The 18,128-nt window shown below is 37.2% G+C and overlaps 1 protein-coding gene across 10 annotated transcripts in view; it reads left to right on the top strand.

Moving 5' to 3' along the window:
• PTK2 (protein tyrosine kinase 2) overlaps positions 1 to 18,128 on the top strand; it is a 195,521-nt gene that overhangs the window by 131,294 nt on the left and 46,099 nt on the right. For 7 of the 10 annotated variants that reach the window (XM_085221740.1, XM_085221749.1, XM_085221747.1 and 4 more), the window contains 6 exons: positions 1,518 to 1,548; positions 3,597 to 3,649; positions 11,561 to 11,644; positions 12,836 to 12,853; positions 16,478 to 16,534; positions 17,913 to 17,933. In XM_085221740.1, the coding sequence (XP_085077866.1) occupies positions 1,518 to 1,548; positions 3,597 to 3,649; positions 11,561 to 11,644; positions 12,836 to 12,853; positions 16,478 to 16,534; positions 17,913 to 17,933 (264 nt within the window). The remainder of the gene's footprint in view (positions 1 to 1,517; positions 1,549 to 3,596; positions 3,650 to 11,560; positions 11,645 to 12,835; positions 12,854 to 16,477; positions 16,535 to 17,912; positions 17,934 to 18,128) is intronic. The other 3 variants (XM_085221741.1, XM_085221742.1, XM_085221746.1) reach the window with 3 other exon arrangements.

Below are 18,128 nucleotides of genomic sequence, written 5' to 3'. Positions count from 1 at the left end.
GAATACAGGACACTTTTACAGACTGACTGCTGATGGAAGTATCAGGAGATACAGATGGCACTTAAGTTTCTGAGTCTTATTCCCAATCCTAGCGAGGAGTGCATGGTGCTGGGCAGAAGTATTATGCCTGTTTCTCCAAGCTTGATGTCTTTTGTCTATTTCCATCCAGTGTGAATCCCTCTTGTGCCCATTGTGGTCTCTGTTTTTTGGATAACCCGTCATCTCCAATCCTTTTGATGCCAAGGCCTTCAGGCTTAGGTTCTTGTACTTGTCATTCCACAGTACCTTTCTGGATCTTTGTCTTTTCTTTCTTTGCTACTGGAAGTTATTTCCTCTAACATTTTACAGTACCTTTATGTCCTGTTCTGCCTCATGCTTCTTGGATGAACTTGCTATCCTTCTTCCACCCTCCAGATCCAAGGTGCTTGCTCATATGCTTTGCAAAGCTACTATGCCATCTCCAAAAATCACAGCTTTGTTTCCCTTCTTTCCTATATCTCCCTTTGCAGCAACCTCATCTGACCCTGAGGTGCAGCTCTCTTTTCCTTTCTGCACTTTCAATTAAAATTGAGTCTGTCTCTTTTTGCTCCAGTCTCCAAACTCGGTAGCTTTGTAGCTGGATCTGGAGGATCTGCACTTGTTTTGTAGGGAGGGAGGAGGGTGTGCAGCCCAAGTCCACACTCTTCCATTTCTTTCAGGACACTTTATCTGTGCTACAGTGATTTGGAGGAAGATGCTTGTTTCAATTGCCTCTTTCTCTCCTTCCCTGCATGCTTCGATCTACTTCAAATTGTTGGTGTTTTACTGAAGGGTTAGTAATTTCCCCATCCTCCTTCTCCACATACGTAATGAGTGTCTCATCAAAGAGATATGAGACAGAATACTTGATTTCTATCCAAGCTTTTATACATAGGGCCATTATCAAAGAAAGATTGGCAGAGAATTTGGAGATTGTTTATAAGGAGACGACATCCTCATCTCTGGCTTCTAGGCATTACTGGTGTATAATTTCAACCAAATGTGAAGTTAATATTACATGCTGTATACGTTGATTTATATCAGTAGTCTTGTTTGGAAGTCTACATTTATTTCAGTATTCTTGTGTGTGTGTTATATTAATATGTATATATTTATATACTGTATTTACATGTGTACTGTAATATATGGGTAGCACGTCTTGGAAATGAGAGAAGAATTTCTCAGAAGAGAGATGAGATTTCTGTCATACCTTTTGCAGGTGATTTATCAGAGTTATTTATTGTGAATAAAAAAGTCTCATATTCTGTATACATTATTATTCTCAGATAAGACTTTGCCAGGATGTGTGCATTGCTAGTTGAAATGAGCTGTTTTGGTGTGCTGCTGTTGATATAAGTATTGAATGGTCTTATGAGTCAACGCAATTTCCCTGGAGGTTGTGATGATTACTATTTCAGCCTTGTATATATTGGACATTGAGAGAGGTCATTTGGAAACTGAAATACGATTTTAATTCTGTTTTCTTCTTCTTTACACAGAAGGTGAAAGAGCTTTACCATCAATACCAAAGTGAGTTCAGTACTTTATTTTTACATATATGTAGTTCAAAAAATGCTTTCAAAAATAGTTTTGTTTAAGCGACACTTGGCACTTCTTATACGTGCTTAATTTTTATTGTTGCCTTTGGATTCTAGGACAAATAGCAGGCAGTCACTTGGAACCACGAGGCATAAATGACTGACAGCAGCATTAAGCTATAGATACCACAAATAAAATTTGAGGGAAGAAAACTCGTAGTGCATCAGTGATACTTGACAGTAACAAAAGTAGGATATTTTGGAAAAAGCTTGACTGGGATTCAGGCTATTTATTTTGAGTCAGTGAGTAAATTTAATTACAGGAATGATGCCTAAGAGTCTGTGTATTGTCACTTCAGCCTCTCTGTAGATAAGTCTGCAATGTTGGTTTTCCTGTTTGTCTGCTTTACTGCTTGTGCAAAATACAGAAATTTTCTTCCTATAAGAAATCTTTTATGTCTCTTTTTGTTTTTCAAATTATATTTCTATCATGGGATCAGTCTAAGTTGGAATCTCAAGGTTCAAGAGTAGCGTTCATAGAGCAAAGTTTTTGATGTTTTTTTTTTTAATGTAGTAATGTATCAAAATATATATACAATAATAATTATAAATGTGTTGAAAATCTTAATCTGTATCTGGCAAATAGATCTGATTTCTTTTTCTCTGAGTGATTTATTGGTGGCACTGTATCCAAGGTATTTGCATCTAATAATTCTTTGTTTTCCTTGAGCCTTATCAAACAGTATTCAGTAGCTAGAGATAATGATTGAAAGGCTGTAAGAAATGTAGCAGTTTATTGTGTCTTCTTTGTTTTTCCTTTGGGGATCAGGAACTGTACTACTCTGATCCAGCCACCTCATTCTGTTTCTTCCTTAACTCCTAGAGTGAGCCTACCATTTTTGTTATTACTTTTTAATCTACTGAATGCAGTGTGGAACATGATTTATTCCTGATTTAGCAAGAAAAAAGCTACTTGAATACTCTTCCTTCACAGGTCCTGCTGCAGTCCTCAGTAGCCTGGTGGTAGATTGCTCACAGTGCAGAAAGAGATAAAAAAAACAGAGAGGAAAAGCAAATGAAAGTCAATGCAGGAAGCAGAAAGATTGGTAAACAGTGTGCACTCACATAGGAGATGAAAACTTTTACTTGAATGAACTGAGAAAAATAGAATAACCTTCTAATTACAGAATTTTCACTTTAATGCTTTTGGTTTTTTTTCCTGTTTCTAGGGATTTCTAGGATAAAGTAAGGTTTGAAGTAGAAACTTATTCCCATTTTTGGGACAATTTACCAATACTGGCATTGTAATGTTGGGTCTGTTTAAACAAGAGCACCGCATATGTTCTTCAGCTGGCAGCAGGGGAATGGTCTTCTGTCAAGTGGAAAAGTACTAGCCAACACCATCTGGAAAGATTTGCCTTTGGCAGATGAAATTTCAGATTTCTCAAACCATAAATCGCTGTACTCCTCTCATAATACTATAACTATGGTTATATATGCACATGTATGTGAAATAAGCTACTGGAAGAATTCATTGAAATTTGTTAGTAATCAACTTCTATAGCTAAAACAGTTTAATTGTAATTGTTTTTCTTCATTTATTTGATAAGCAAATCAGTTTAAAATTGCTCTGTAAAATAAATCGGCTTACAGACAAGAGCTCAATTCATAATTTGTTTCCAATATTGAATACAGAAAGTTGGAAGACCATCAGGCTGTCTACTGTGGCAATATTTAGACATGCACTGCTTAACTTTAAAACTTTTTAACAGTTTTGTTTCTCTTGCTTTTCATGAAGTTAGTTCTGTTGTTGCCAAGTTGCTTTCTAATTAAAAGGTAACGCGTTCTCTCCACTCTCACTCCCCCAGCTGGGTTTGAAGTGGTAGATTCCTTTCTGACTTTTCTCCCCCTCAAAATGTGTCACTGTGGAAAATGGATTGGCCCTGCTAATTACAGTAGGTGCCCTGTTAGGATGAATTCACAGTGTATGTGACTGTGAAGAATGTACAGCATTCAGCGATTCAAACCTCTGTTTTACAGGCTGGCCAACAATGAGAAGCAAGGAGTAAGGTCTCACACAGTCTCTGTATCAGGTAAGGCTCTGAAAAAAATGCAAGTTTATTTTTACAGCTAGCAGATGTTTAGACAGATTTTTGCTCACAGTTAGCTCACTTCTTGCTCCATGGCTGTTGACTTTCCCAAGACTGTAGCTGTGCTGACTTTGCAGTAGAATTCATAAAGAGAAACTTTTTCAGCTATCCTTCTGTGCAGTGTTGCTTGTGAGAACAGCCACATCTGTGCGGGGAAGCAGGGGCAGGATACTTGAAGGCAAGGCTGACTGTCAGTGTTTCCATTTAGGCCACTCGTCACCAAAACTATCCATCTTAAATTACCTGAGGATGTGTTAATTATGAAGGAGTAGCTTTGAAAAGTGAAAATAAACCACTAAATATCAATCATCACTTCTGAAAGAAGAAACTTAATAGCTAATTTGTTGTAGCTGCTGTTTAGATCAAAGCACTTAAATTTTTGCTGTTGAAAACAACAAGATAATTGAAGGATGATGAGCATGTAATGTAGTGTGTGTTGTTTCTATAGCTTACAGGCTTTTAAAATTTCTGTTAGCTACTACGCTTTTTTTTTTTCTTTCTTTCTTTTTTTTTTTTTTTTTAAGTTTTCATCCTCCAGAGAGAACATTTTTATTTTAAAGGCTCTCAACAAATCCTTTTGAGGGATTGATTCAGTGTCTCAGTAGGAAATGCGGAAATGCGTTGTTAAGTACTTATACATACTATCTATAAAGGAGATTTGCAGTGTGGAAGTGTTATTAAGATTGTGGTACGTCTGTATAGATGTATAGTGCTTGGCCACAGACCTCAAGAAGCATTACTGTGACCCTGTGGAATGTCCATCCTTGACTTACAGGAAGGCTACAGCTCCACTGGAACGTTTTGGCCACCATTTAGTGGCACATACTCAGGAAATGGAGAAGGAGGAATGGTAGACAGATGTTTGATTCATTTCCTACTTTTCAGATTCCCATCCCCATGCCTAAGCTTTTTTTAAAGGTGTTTAAGATTCACCGCTGGCATAAGAAGTCCATATTTAGATCTTGTGCAAGTGCATAGGTGAGAGAATCTGGAATTAAAATGTCGATCAAGCTGCAGAGGTGTAAAAGATCTTCATCAGTTAACGTTACCTCTCAGAATCAAACAGCAGCTGACCAAGCAAGGTTTAGGGCACTGAGGGAGATGAGCACGAAGCGTGATAAGCGTGTTCTCTCTTTTTGTTCTTCTCTACTCTTCTGAAGTAGTGGTTTGATGTTAATGTAGGGAAGTTAGCTGTGATACCACTTACCTCTGCTGTGTAGGGCATCACATACAGATGATTGATAGCCAAATGGGAGCTTTGCTGCAGAGCCAGGGTTAGAGGGTTGGCATCTAGAAAAATACAGGAGGGGAATAATCAAAGAAGCTGTAAAATACAAAGCTGGTTCATAATGACAGAAGCAAAACAGTCAGTTAAAACCAGCATATGCCCTTGTCTTTCTTTTGATACCAAAATCAAAACCAATAATGCATTTTTCTTTTGTAGTAAGGTTTTATCTTTCCACAGAGAAATCATTGTTCTTGTGTCTTATATCACGTTTCAAACCATTGGAAACACCAACATAATACTGGAATGATTAAAACTACTGCAATTATTATTCAGTCTCAAGGGTTTGTTCTTCTTAAGAAAGGCACAGAGAATATTAAAATCCTCTTCTTATTGTTTTTGTTTTGGTTCGGTTTTGCCCCCACATTACTTTGAGGTGTGCTGTAGATGTCAGGATATTGAATTGAAGTCATAAAGTTGAGTGATAGTGATTTCTCCTTGGGAGTTTTAGTGTACCCTAAGGAATCAACTTGTTATAAATGAGGCAGTGCTTCATGTAGCTGTGAAGAAGTCCCCTCCTGTCGTCACATGTAACTGATACATCATATGGAACAACAGAGGCAACAGATGTACATTATGTTCAGCTAACCCGAGAGTTACAGGTCAGTGGAGTCTGACAGCTGACAGCATCCAGTGCAAAGCCAGCTGTGGATGATGCTATCTTGGTTTGGAGAATAAGAGCTTTTCTCTGGTGACATTTAAATGCCTCAGAGCTAAGGACTTCAAATAAGACAATCTTTTGTAACTTTCTGACAGCTGTAATATCATTCGTGCCTTTGACAGTTTAAATCATAAATTAACTCAGCTCTTTGTTGCAGTGAGATTGCTGTTCTTTATTTAGATCTCTCCCAATGCTAACAATAAATAGTAAAAAATCATAAACAAGTTATTCTGCAGAAAAATCTAGCAGTCAGACGTATTTATAGCATTTATCCCCTTACTACTAAAGGAAAATTTCACAGTGAGTTCCCTACCACAATTTGGAACCAAGCAATAGCTGAATGCTGATGTGGAACATGATTTGGTGGTCTGGAAGTGCAGGTATTTGTCTGAAGTTTTATAGGGTTGAAAATGAGCTTATTAATGAAAGATGTCTTGTCTTGCTGTTTGAATTATGTATTAATCCGCCTTGAAATATTTCTGGTCTAGTGAAATGAAAACTTGTTCTTTCCAAGTCTTTCAATATTCCAAGGCATACAGAGAATGAAGGTTTCTAAATTTTTTTTTTTTTTTAAACTCTAGTTTTAAATAAAGACCTTTTCAAACTAGTGAAGAGTGAAGTTGCCTCCAGGAATCTCAAGCAGCAAATTGCTGAACTGGGAGCCAAGAAATGTTCCCTAATGGCCGTGTGTCACTGAACCAGGTTTCACTGTGGCTTTCTCTGTTTTGGCATTCTTTGTCTTACCTCTCTGTATTTAATATTTCTTACAACAGATATTATCTTTTATTATGTGCAACTAAGAGGTTTTTTAAACATAATGGTAATTTTATACCTCAAATTTTACATTTATCTGTTTATATATAAATTAAAAGCCCAGTTAAATATGACTTGCATTTTGGATTTCTTTGGTATACATATGGTGTTTTTGTTAAAATTACTGACTCATCAGAAGTGAGTAGTGTTCTAATTCATAGTTGGATGGCTCCACTTTATATCTCCCTCTCCATTTACTTCTGTCTTTTGCATTAGGAAAGCATTCTTACTGCTTGGCCAAGAGTGCACAATCAGGAGACAGTAAGGCTGAATTATTGGCTGTGTGCAAATAGTATATCTAATCTGTAGGAAGGAATGTAGCACTTTACTTTGACTGCTCTAGTCTACAGAAACTTATTTTGGCCAGCAATTAGTTTTGAAATAGCAACCATTAGCCTTAGTAAGGTGATGTCCATATTTCCTGATGTAATTTTTTCCAAAAATAATAATTAATATATAATAATTATATATTATTAATTTTATATATATATATATATATATATATATATATATATATATATATATATATATATACACTTATTATATAATAAGAATGCTACACAGTTGTTCACTCACTCCCAGCCTTCCCAGCGGGATGGGGCACAGAATACAAAAAAAAACAAAGTAGAACTCATGGGTTGAGATAAAACTATTTACTAAGATAGAGAAAAAGATAATAATTATGACATATATATGTATGTAACAAGTGATGCACAAGCAGTTGCTCACTCCCCTCAGCCAATGTCCAGCTAGCCTTCCAAGCAGCAGAATAGAGCAAGAGATGAACCCTCAACCCCTTCAGAAGTCCTTCTACATGATGTCATATGGTATGCAATACCCCTTTGGCCAGTTTAAGTCAGCCGTCCTTACTCTGTTCCCTCCCAGCTCTTTGGATCCTTCTTTGGGAATGGCCTTGGCTCTTTGCAACACTGCTTAGCAGCAACTATAAACATTGGTGTGTTATCAACATTATTTTTCTTGTAGAAACAAAACATAGCATTGTAACAGACATTCTGAAGAAAACATTCCATCCCAGCTGAAACTATGTCAGATGTTAAGGCAAGCAAGCTGCTTTAAGCCATCTAAGCAACAGATTCTATGCCAGACCCTTTATTAGGGAAATAGGTAACTGAAAGAGAAATTTGTTGTGTCCTATTCCATAGTTGACATGGCTGTTCTTAGCACAAGGAGCCTGTTAAAACTGAAGTTGAAAGGAGAAGTTGTAGATTATACCATGGCGTAAGTCTAATAGTTGTGCTGCTTATGCCCAGTGTAGGAGAAACTGAGTCTTCTAGAGGGAGCTTTATAGTAGAAACTTTAGGACTTTAGCATCCTGAAACAGAGGTTTCTTTGCCAGCTTCCTGTTTCTACCTTAAAATCAGACTCCTAGTATAATGTCATTCCACTTAAATCACCTACTGTGGTTAATTCCTGATTATGGCAGTGTCAGTGAAATGGCATAGGGAATTTAGCTGTAAGGGGCAATTTATGAGATAGTGATTTGAAGTAGCTGTCACCTTAGTCATTTCATTTGGCTGAGATTTAAATTTGAATTAAATATACTTTTTTTGAAGGAAATAGGCATAGATTCAGGGTATGGTGCAGTTCATTCAGGAGGCAGACATCCAGTTGGTTACCTAGAGCAATATGAAACATAGCTAAAGCCAACTGTCAAAGTACAACAAACAGCAGACAAAAAAACACCAAGTATATTCACTTGATTTCAGTATTACAGCAATTATGAATGTTCTTTGTAAGACAGTGTCGGTGTACCAGGTGACCAGAAAGTCTATTAACGATGAGGTCTAGTCACAAGCAATGCTGTGGGCAAGGATGGAAGACAAATGGGATTTTGTTGAATCACTTCTACTTGCAAAGCACCGTGCGTGCTCTGTTTCATAATCCTGTGCTAAAAATGAAAGTCTGCACTGTGCTCATTTCTGAAAGAGTTTCTTGTTTAGGACTTAATATTTCCTAGTTCCTTTTCAGTAAGTTGGTAGGGTAAAAAGGTGTTTTTGCCCAAGGTTGTAGAGCAGATATTTTTGGAAGCATGCTCAATTTATCAAGTCACTACAAAAAGACAGTGTTGAAAATTGTATGCAATTTATTATGATAAAAAACCGTTATCTTGACTGCTTACGACTTCTGTCTGTTCGCCCAATTATGTCACGTTTGACAGCTCAGTTTTCTGAAGACTGGCGCTGTTAGCATAAATTGCGTAGTTTCTCATTCTGATTATCAAGTAATTAGAGGAATTTAAAGTCTGTACAGCTGTAGCTCTGCTGTGTGGTCGCAGGACTGGGAAGCATTTGAGTCTGAGGTTTGGTTTTTTTTTTGGCAGACTACCCTTACAAACCTTTAGCAAGTCATTTGTCTCCAAAAAGAAGGTACTTGCATAACTCACCCAGCTATTTTGATTATTAATAAGATAATATGCTTTAAAATACCCTTAATGATGATAAATTATAGTGTTAGGCTTCTCATCACAGTTGACTAGGCAGGTGTTATCTCTTTGTATTTTAAACTCACTAAAATGCTTCTTTTCGTGCACAGTGAGACCAGAATGAACTGTGATGATGGTGTAAGCTCTCTGCCAGTGCCTGGGAATGTACTGCCTTGATTTCATCGATCTCCATCATTGTTTAAAGCTATTCCCCTTCTTTCATTCCTCCTTTGCCATCCATTTTTTTTAGTATAAGCAGACACTTTGGTAGTATGACTTGAAGAGGTGTTCTATGCATTTTTACATTTGTTTGTTGTTATGTATAAGTATGTTTGCTTTGACAAATACATGAAAACAACTATATTTATTCCTTCCACGGATTTTTTTTCCCATGTTTTTTTTTCCAAGCTGGTTCAGGAATATATACTAAAGTAAGAAGGAGTGTTACCTTTTCCAGCCTTCCATTCTCTGCTCACACTGTCCAGATAAGGAACTCCGGAAGCAACTGCCCTCTAGTATCATAGTGTCCCTTGTAAAATAGAAAGTGGTGTGGACTCATGGTATGCAGTGCTTAGGACTGGGGAGAGGCAGTAAACAGAATAAAAGGAAGTGAGTTCTGTTTTCAGCAGCATTTTTGAGCTTTGTGGGCATTTAGGTAGAAGCCAGCATATCGCTGGCTGGAAGTCAGTGTGGAATGGTGTAAATCAAAGTAGAATTCATTTCAATCAGGTGTTTTCTAGACTCCTGACGAAGAGTTGCACATTCTTTTTTGAGGTTAGATTTGACTCTATCAAGAGGAACAATTTCTGTAGCTAATCTGAAGGTGTGATAGTTTTAAGGCAAGGTGTTCCTCATTTAATGTAGCAGAACAGTGGCACATACAATAAACAAGGAGTCACAAACAGCATTTGAAGTGCAGAGAATAAGTTGGTCTGAGTATCATCAGTCGTCAGGATGTGCTGAATTAAAAGACCATTTGATTTTGATGGTTGCTTCTTAGGAAGAAGATGGATCAGGTTTCAGCCTGCTTCTGCTTCCCATGTGTCCGGATAAGAGTAGCAGCATTGCAGTATTTCAGGCTTGAATTAGAGTGGGCAGGTCAAGAGTTGAAGCATCTCTTCCCTTTCAGATAGCTTGCATTGCTTCCAGTCACTTTATACCTGTTCTTCTGTTTCACTGCAGTGTATTGTATGCCTTTATTCTTATTTCAGTACTTTTTCAGATGTCTCTAAAAATAGCTGTAGGGCTTCTTTCTGTTTGCACTATGTTTAAAAGCTTTGTTATGAATGTTACCTCAGCCTTGTATTAGAACGTAGTGCCATGTGATATGAGGAAAATAGATCCCTGTGATTCCATTAATGTGTTAATTCACATAAATAGTATAAACTAACTTGTAAGTTTGCCCTCTTTGCATCTCCTTCAATGTTTAACATTGATTGATGTTCTGTCACTTTCAATGGCACATAAATTTTCACAGTTGATGAATTTCCCTGGCAGTTTTTAAAGTGATGTTTTGGTACAGTAATAAATCATACCCATGTGTTTTACCTTTACTGTCTTAGCAAAGTAGGGATTCTACATGGTAGGAAGTTATCCATTAGATTTGCGTGCATAAAATTCAACATGCACCCTCCAGATTTAACACACTTAATGCAGCTCTCATCATCCCTCAAGCTCTGGTCAGAAGAAAAAATGAAGAGTAGAAGACAATTTTTTATTTTGCATAAATACAGCTCCTTTAGTACTTCATAGGTTTCCAAACTCCTCTATCCTTCTGCTAAGGTGTTGGGCCAGCATGCTGCTCCTGCACGGCTTTGGCTCTCAATTCTTCCTGCAGCCTCTATTAGTCAAGGCAGCTGGACTTCACTCCTCAATTTTGAAAGGGAGTTTCCGAAGCTGAGTGGGAGTCTTTGGTTGACGCACATTTTGCATCATCTCTCTCATTTCCTGAGATAGAGGGGAGAGGGAAGAAAAAGCAGAGAGGAGTGAACAGATGATGAGAAACAAGAGGAGCAGCTATACTCAGGTTCCTCGTATCATCCTGTTTCCTTCTTTCTCACCTTGTAAAGTTGGTCTTGGCTTTCTTGTGTTCTCTCCTGCTTAGAAATCTCTCTCTTCCTGCTAAGCACTTTGCTAATCAAATGCAGTGTTGTATTTCAGTGAATAGAGAAACAGTGCTTTTTCCTTGTTCTGTGTAATTGTAATATGTGAAATAGTTGTTTCATATTAAGTTCTTTTCTCAGGGTCCAGAAAGTCAGTATTACGTGTTTGAGTCTGCCACATCACTTAGAGTTTTAGCATAGCACATTCTAGTCAAGCTTAGGTGGGGATCTTACAAAAGGTTATGCTTCTGGGATGGGCAGTACCTCTGCATTGTGAATGGATGGTGAAGGTAGTTGGCCAAAGCCAGCTTCTTAACAGAATCTAGTCTCACTTTTTAAAAGTGAAATGGGAATAATTTACTGCTGTAGAAAAGAATTTGAAGGAAAGTAATTGTGCTTTAGAGTTTCAAATACATATATCTATTTTGCATATACAGAACTGCAATGAAAACCTTTACTTTTATGTTCATTCAATGTAAATGTTCTCTCCAGCCTCTTTTATTTCTAAGTAATTTGTTTTTCTCTTTCCTTTTCTTGCCTCTTTGTAAAGGAGTCAATCACTGTCAGCATAAAGTAAAGAAAGCTAGACGCTTTCTCCCTTTCGTCTTCTGTTCCCATGAGCCGCCACCTAAGGGTACTGCACTGCTCTTTGTATAGGCTGCCTTATTAACACAAAAGCTGAAATACTAACTCAGTTACTCGTTGAGTTGTTTTTTTTTTTTAATACTTCAGGCTCAGGTAAACAGAGTTCCAAGAATAATCTCATTAAATTTCTGCAACCCCTTCACTCTATCAAATTGGATATTCGTGCAGTGTCATAAACTTGCTGGTCCGTGTTTTAATGAGGCTTTGTTTTAAGCATTATATGCTGCAATTACAAGCATTAATATTTTCATTTGTATATCTGTTCTGGCTGTGTATACTCTTGGGGTTTTCTTTGTTAACAGATTTTGACTTCATTCTTGGACCCCTGATACAGCATGCTCATGAATGAAGTAGAATAGCAACAATAAGCATCAGCTGGGATCACTTTTAATTAAATATTGAGTACAGTGATGCTTGTGGCTTCATACTGGTTCAGCACTTGGTCTGGACCAGTTTGGCTTTGTTAGACATAAGAAGAATTGGAGGAACAGGTGCATTACTTTTACAATATTAATGTGCATTTTTAAAATCAGTAATATCTAAAATGCATCAGCTTGTGCTGTAGTTATTGGCGTGGAATGGGGCCATTACAGTAATGCAGGCTGTGGTGCTCACTGAACAGCTTTCCTGTAGATTTGCTCAATATAACTAGTATGCTGTGTATGATTATTGCTTAGATTGTTCCATTTCTTACTCTTGCTTTTGTGATAGCACAGGAGTGTGTTTCCTTCCAAAATAGTCAACCCCAACTCTAGTTATCAAAAATCACATTTGTACGTGCAAAGCCAAATTGAAACGACCCATCTGCCTGTAGGAGATCCATTCAGTAGCAGAGGATTAAAGAACAGGATTTGATAATTCCTGTGCATTTTAATTGTGCATTAAAAGAACTAGTTCCACTTTCAAATTTAATTTTTTTTGTAATGTTGTGTTTACAAGACATTAACTCTGTTTCATCATACAAGCTTCTCAGAACATATCTTTGTCCCTTGGGTTTTAGGTGAGAAGTCTTAAATTCCGCTACTTTTCTGGTTTCTCTTGAGTCAGGTATATAAGATAACTGCAATCTGAATACTTTTGGATTACTCATGAATTTAATAGTATATTTTCCCCTCCCTTTCTCTGTCCCTTCTCTCTCCCCCTGTTTTTCTCTCTCCTTGCATGCCACCTGGATCTGCAGATGAAATTAGTGGGGACGGTAATATGTTTTCTAGTCTGTGTGTTACTAACGTGCAGTATGCAATTCTTACATCCATATAGCAGTTAACGCATATTTCAGTAATCAATTTTATACACATTTTAGTAATCAAAAAGCAGTCTGTCTTGGGCATTAGCCATTAAATTCTGTACTTTACAAGCTGTGCAACCAGCGCTTTCTGCTAAACTGGAATTGAAAAAGGGAAATCTGTTTCAAACGCGCAGGGATGTGGTATTGCATGTGTTTGCAATGGGAGTTCTGGCATGATGCAGAGAAAGTTCATAGGTTTTCAAGAGTGTCCATTCAGTTTGATTTAAGTGATTGTTACATGCTTGGTTTGGCCAGTGAGTGTGTTCAATGGCTGCTATACAGCATGGGAAATGAGTCTGCTGAGAAGATGCTTTAAAGTCATCAGTAGTCCACTACTGCTACTACTATTTACAGAATTCCATCTGATATTGGCAAAAAAAGTCAATCTGATACTGCTGGTTGTGTGTCTGTGTCTTGATTCTTCTAAGTAGGAGGTATTGCTTTTTGTGTTCTTTAATTTGCAAAGGAAAATGATAAAAAGAAATAATGTTTTGTGGCCTTCCTCTGAATAAACTGAGAGGTGGTTATAAATTCACACCTCCTTTCTCTCTTTCAGATAAAAATTAAGATATCGCTATCTCTATTTCATTCAATTTCTCAACAGCTTGAAGAGCATTTTTTCAATCATAAATTCAGAAATTGATTTTCAGATACCTACAGACAGATTTCGATTGATGCTCATCTTCTAAAAATTTGGGCTCTGATAAATGGAAAAAAAAAATCATGAGGAAGGACATTTCAAAGAGCGTTTTAAAATAAGGGATGAGCTATTATGGAGGGAATGCACTGGAATTTCAATGAAACATGTTCAGATTTAGTGAAGTTCAAATTGGCTTACTCATCTAGACATACAGAGGGCCTTGAAAACAGAGTAACTCCTGGAATCCCTGCTTTACTGTGAGCGTTTTGCTCTGGGGAACGCTACAGCACATCCTTCTCCATAAAGAAGCCTGCAGACCTTGCCCAAGTGGGCCTTGCTTTAGGCTCTGCATGGATTCTGGAATATCTCTGAGCAGACGTAGTCTCAGTCTCAGCTGACTTGAATATAGTCTCTTAAAACGTGGCTCTGATCATGGGTTATAGAGATTGGTTATCTCTTGTAGAGAGCATTCTGAGTCATTGTTAATGCCTTGATTGATTTTTTTTTTTTCTTTTTTTTCCCCCTCTAATTCCTAGAAATGATGCCAAACATGTATAGGAATTACTTTCTGAATTCTCGTTATATGTTCCTCTCCAGAGTGTTAAAAATGTAACAGAAAATATTTATGTAGTTAATTGCAAACATTTTATTCATTTAGATTGGCTATGAGGACCCTTTTAGTTTCAGGGCAGGTTTGAGCAATGTCTCAAAGCCATGCAGAGTGCTCTACAGCGTTATGATAATGCTTATGAATGAACTTCAGTAAATTACAGTAGGGAGATGAACAAGCCAAGTCATTTGTCACATTCATAAGCACTGTTCCACAAACTAGTGTGACAAATGATTTAGCTGTTTAAAGAATAGTGTGACACCGCTTTTCTATCTAGACTCCTTAAATTCTTCTTGAAGTTGTTTATAATATTTTTCATTCGGTCCATTTTTTAACCAGATGGAAAGAACTCTTTGGTATCATCCTCAAATAACAGCTTGTAACACTGGCTGATGTATATTTCACCTAACAAAAGTTTAAAAATATCTTTAAAAATATTATAAAGAAGGAGAGTGATTACCCTCATTACAGTGATGTAACACTAATGTTTTCTTTGAGATGCTTGCTTACTTTTCAGGTGAACCTAGAGTTTACCTTTCTGTTAAAATTTCAGTTTGTATGAGTGGGAGAAAAAACATACCAAGAGATCAGAGATTTAGAGGGTGGTGACACACTGGAACAGGTTACCCAAGGAGGCTGTGGATGCCCCATCCCTGGAGGCATTCAAGACCAGGCTGGATGTGGCTCTGGGCAGCCTGGTCTGGTGGTTGGTGACCCTGCACGTAGCAGGGGAGTTGAAACTCGATGATCATTGTGGTCCTTTTCAACCCAGGCCATTCTATGATTCTATGATGAGTGCCCCTGAGTGTGCTACCTGTTCACACTTGTGCACTGTCTTTACAATTCATTGGAATTTGATTTGGTGATTCTGTTCTGCTGTATCCTAAACAGAAATTGCCTAACACAAATTTAAATAGCGTAAAATTTGCTGTTTTTACAAGACAGGGAATTCCTACAGGAGTTTGGAAGGAAAAAACCTTTAATTTTGTGTTAGTACTATGAAGTTAGAATCATAAATCTATATTTAATTGCTAAAGTGTATTGAACTTCAAATGCTTTAGGTAACCTCAAGTTTTCTAGTTGCTGAATATTGAATTTGTTTGAAAATCTGTTCTTGTTTATTCACCTGTATAATATTTAGGAGCCTTGCTCTGCTGTCAGAGTTGGCTTTTTTTGGACTGAGGGCTGCCACCAAAAGGGATCATCCCAACCTTTGCTTTGTCCCATTCACCATTGAGAAACCACGGCTGTAGAAATAATGCAGAGGAACTGTAGGATTGTACATATGCTCCAGGGCAGAAGAAGTGAATTGTGCCTTTCAGAGGCAGCCCAATATGTAATCACCTGAAAACAGCTGTAAAAACCTCATACTGGACTTGAAATTACTCAATTTTGGGAACCTCTATGCAATTAAAGTTGGTGAATAGAATTTAACAGCCTGGCAGTGACTGATTATCTCACTGCTGTGGATGGGTTTGTAAACTCTGGGAGAATTTCTGACCATTAGGAAATGACTTACATGACCTAGAAGCTCTTCAGAGGAGCAGAAGGAGCCACTGGTAGGACAGGACATGCCACCAGTTACACTGTCATGAGAACTGATGATGCAAAAGTCATAAGTTTTAAACAGAGGAAGAAAAACACTGTTGTTTTTCTGATAACTTTGAGAGCTGGATGTTTTCTAAGGATGCTGATTTGAGACAGCAAATCTGGTAGCAAATTTCTACTAAACAAAATTGAGAGCACTACAAGAAAAAAAGATCTGTTTTCTTTAGGAAATAGTACAGAAAATTGCTTACCTTGCTGCGCTGACAGTAAGTAGATGCTGCCCTGGAACATCTTTACCATCTGTTTTGCTTGTTTGACATAAATATTAGCAAACTATTGTTCACACTTTATTGAAGATAAAACATTTAATCCATTAATAATGGTTGGTTTGTTTTTTTTTTTTCCTGTGGTCGAATTTGCTGTTAAAAGGATTTTCTTTTGAAGTCAACAGTTTAGATTGGATTCGGTTAGAGAACTTTCGCTTTTCTGAATACAGATGAAACTTGCTTTTATTCCTTGTTGAATGCATCTATGTGACGTAGCGTAATTGGCACTTGAAGTCATTATCATGCCATAAATTATGCATGAGCAAGTTTTATTCACGCTATTGTAAATGTGTCCCAGCACTGTTGAAGTGGGGGATTGTGACTTATCAGCTTTGATACATTGGAGATACTGTTTTGGAGAAGTGTTTTCATATGCTTTTCCCGAAACTCTTTAATTCCTCCCTTTGCAGAAACAGATGACTATGCAGAGATTATAGATGAAGAAGATACTTATACAATGCCATCAAGTAAGTATGTTAACTGGAACTTTTCTTCCCAGCAGCTTCTTTGGGACTGAATCTTACATTTCAGCCTTAAGAATATTTTCTTTGCACATGCATTGCTCGATGATGTTTGAAAGCTTCCTAGCTTCAGTGTCCTTTTAAGTTCAGGTTATGAAACAAAGTAATGTTCTGTCATAGCTTTTGGTGTTGTCAGTGACTTCACTGTGAGCTCCCTTTTATGTCTCAGAATGCCATAAAATGGAGGTTTATTTTGCACTGTCATGTCGAACACAGTGCATAAAGTATAAGTAAGATTTGTGTCATAAAGGCAAGGGATTTGGAATGCTTTTGGATAATGCTCTATAACTGTATCCCATCCTTGATCCTTGCTCTGTGTCACACATGCTGTTCTCTAGAGCAAAGTCATCTGTACCACATGCAGTATTTTTCAAGATAAAAGACTTCAGGAGCAAAAACAAAAACGTGAAGTTCTTCTGAGTCTTCATCTTTGAAATTAAAAAAAAAAAGATGATGCATTGGCCACGGCCAGGATTTTCTCATGGAATATTTGAATTAGAATATCATCTTGAACTGTCAGAGTCAGCTAATTTCACATAGAAGTCCATATGCTGATTTTAAGTTATATCTGCAACCTACAGAAATATTTTGGCAGCCTGGGATTTCTCTAGCATTAAACAGTTGATTCTGTCTGCTTCTGAATAACGCCTACAGAACTGCCAGGTTGGTTTGGTGTGACAGGGGAGGATGGTGCTGAGCTGATAGCATGTTCTGCTGGAAAATAATGACTGTTTGTAGGGATTTCTTCAGGTTTTCTTGAGACAGAAATGTTTCATAATCACTTCAGTGTTCATTGTATAATATGCTACTGTGGAAAATATTTGGAAAGCAAGAATATATGTTTTCTAGAAATAAACAATGTGCTTTGAAAAGTCTTGCAGTAAGTTATTACGTAATTCCATCAAAATAATTGCAGGGTCAAAAAATAACCTAAATCCTTTATTTATTTATTTATTTAACATATTAACTCTATGATTTTTTTATTATTATTTTGTAACCTTTTATTTTAAATTTCCATTGATCAAATTACTTGTGGTCCAGCACTGGATGAGTCTGAACACTTCAGTTTGTCCCTTCAGTTCGAAGCCTGTTGACGCAAGCATTAAGTGCTGTGCTGCACTGAAGTGGATTCAAGTGTTCAGCTGTCCCAGGGCACGGGTAGTTCAGATCACAAGAACAGACCTGTGACTTCTGCCAATGTAAAGTTAAAATTGCATCTGTAATAGCTCTTCATTTCTTTTAAATGTTAAAAAAATGTTTGTCCTTGACTTGATGTTAAGAAGCTCTAAGTAAGCATTTGATCTTTCTCTTAATTGCACTGCAGAAAGCTATGGAATAGATGAAGGTAACAGGAGATCCTTTACCCATCCTTGTATGCTTGCAGTTTGGAATGATGTGGAATTTTTCTTATTCACTTTCATTTAATAAACATTATTTATCTATAGTTAAACCAACTAGCTTTGGGATTTTAAAGAGGAAAATGCAGTACTTAACGCAAGAAATGAAAAGGGCATTTATCACAGTGTTATCTATCTCTAGA

Source organism: Meleagris gallopavo, chromosome 3 (assembly GCF_905368555.1).
Source record: "Meleagris gallopavo chromosome 3, MGAL_WU_HG_1.1, whole genome shotgun sequence".
In the NCBI taxonomy this organism is placed as follows: domain Eukaryota; kingdom Metazoa; phylum Chordata; class Aves; order Galliformes; family Phasianidae; genus Meleagris; species Meleagris gallopavo.
The sequence above is the reverse complement of the archived record's forward strand: the minus strand, read 5'-3'. Positions and strand labels throughout refer to the sequence as shown.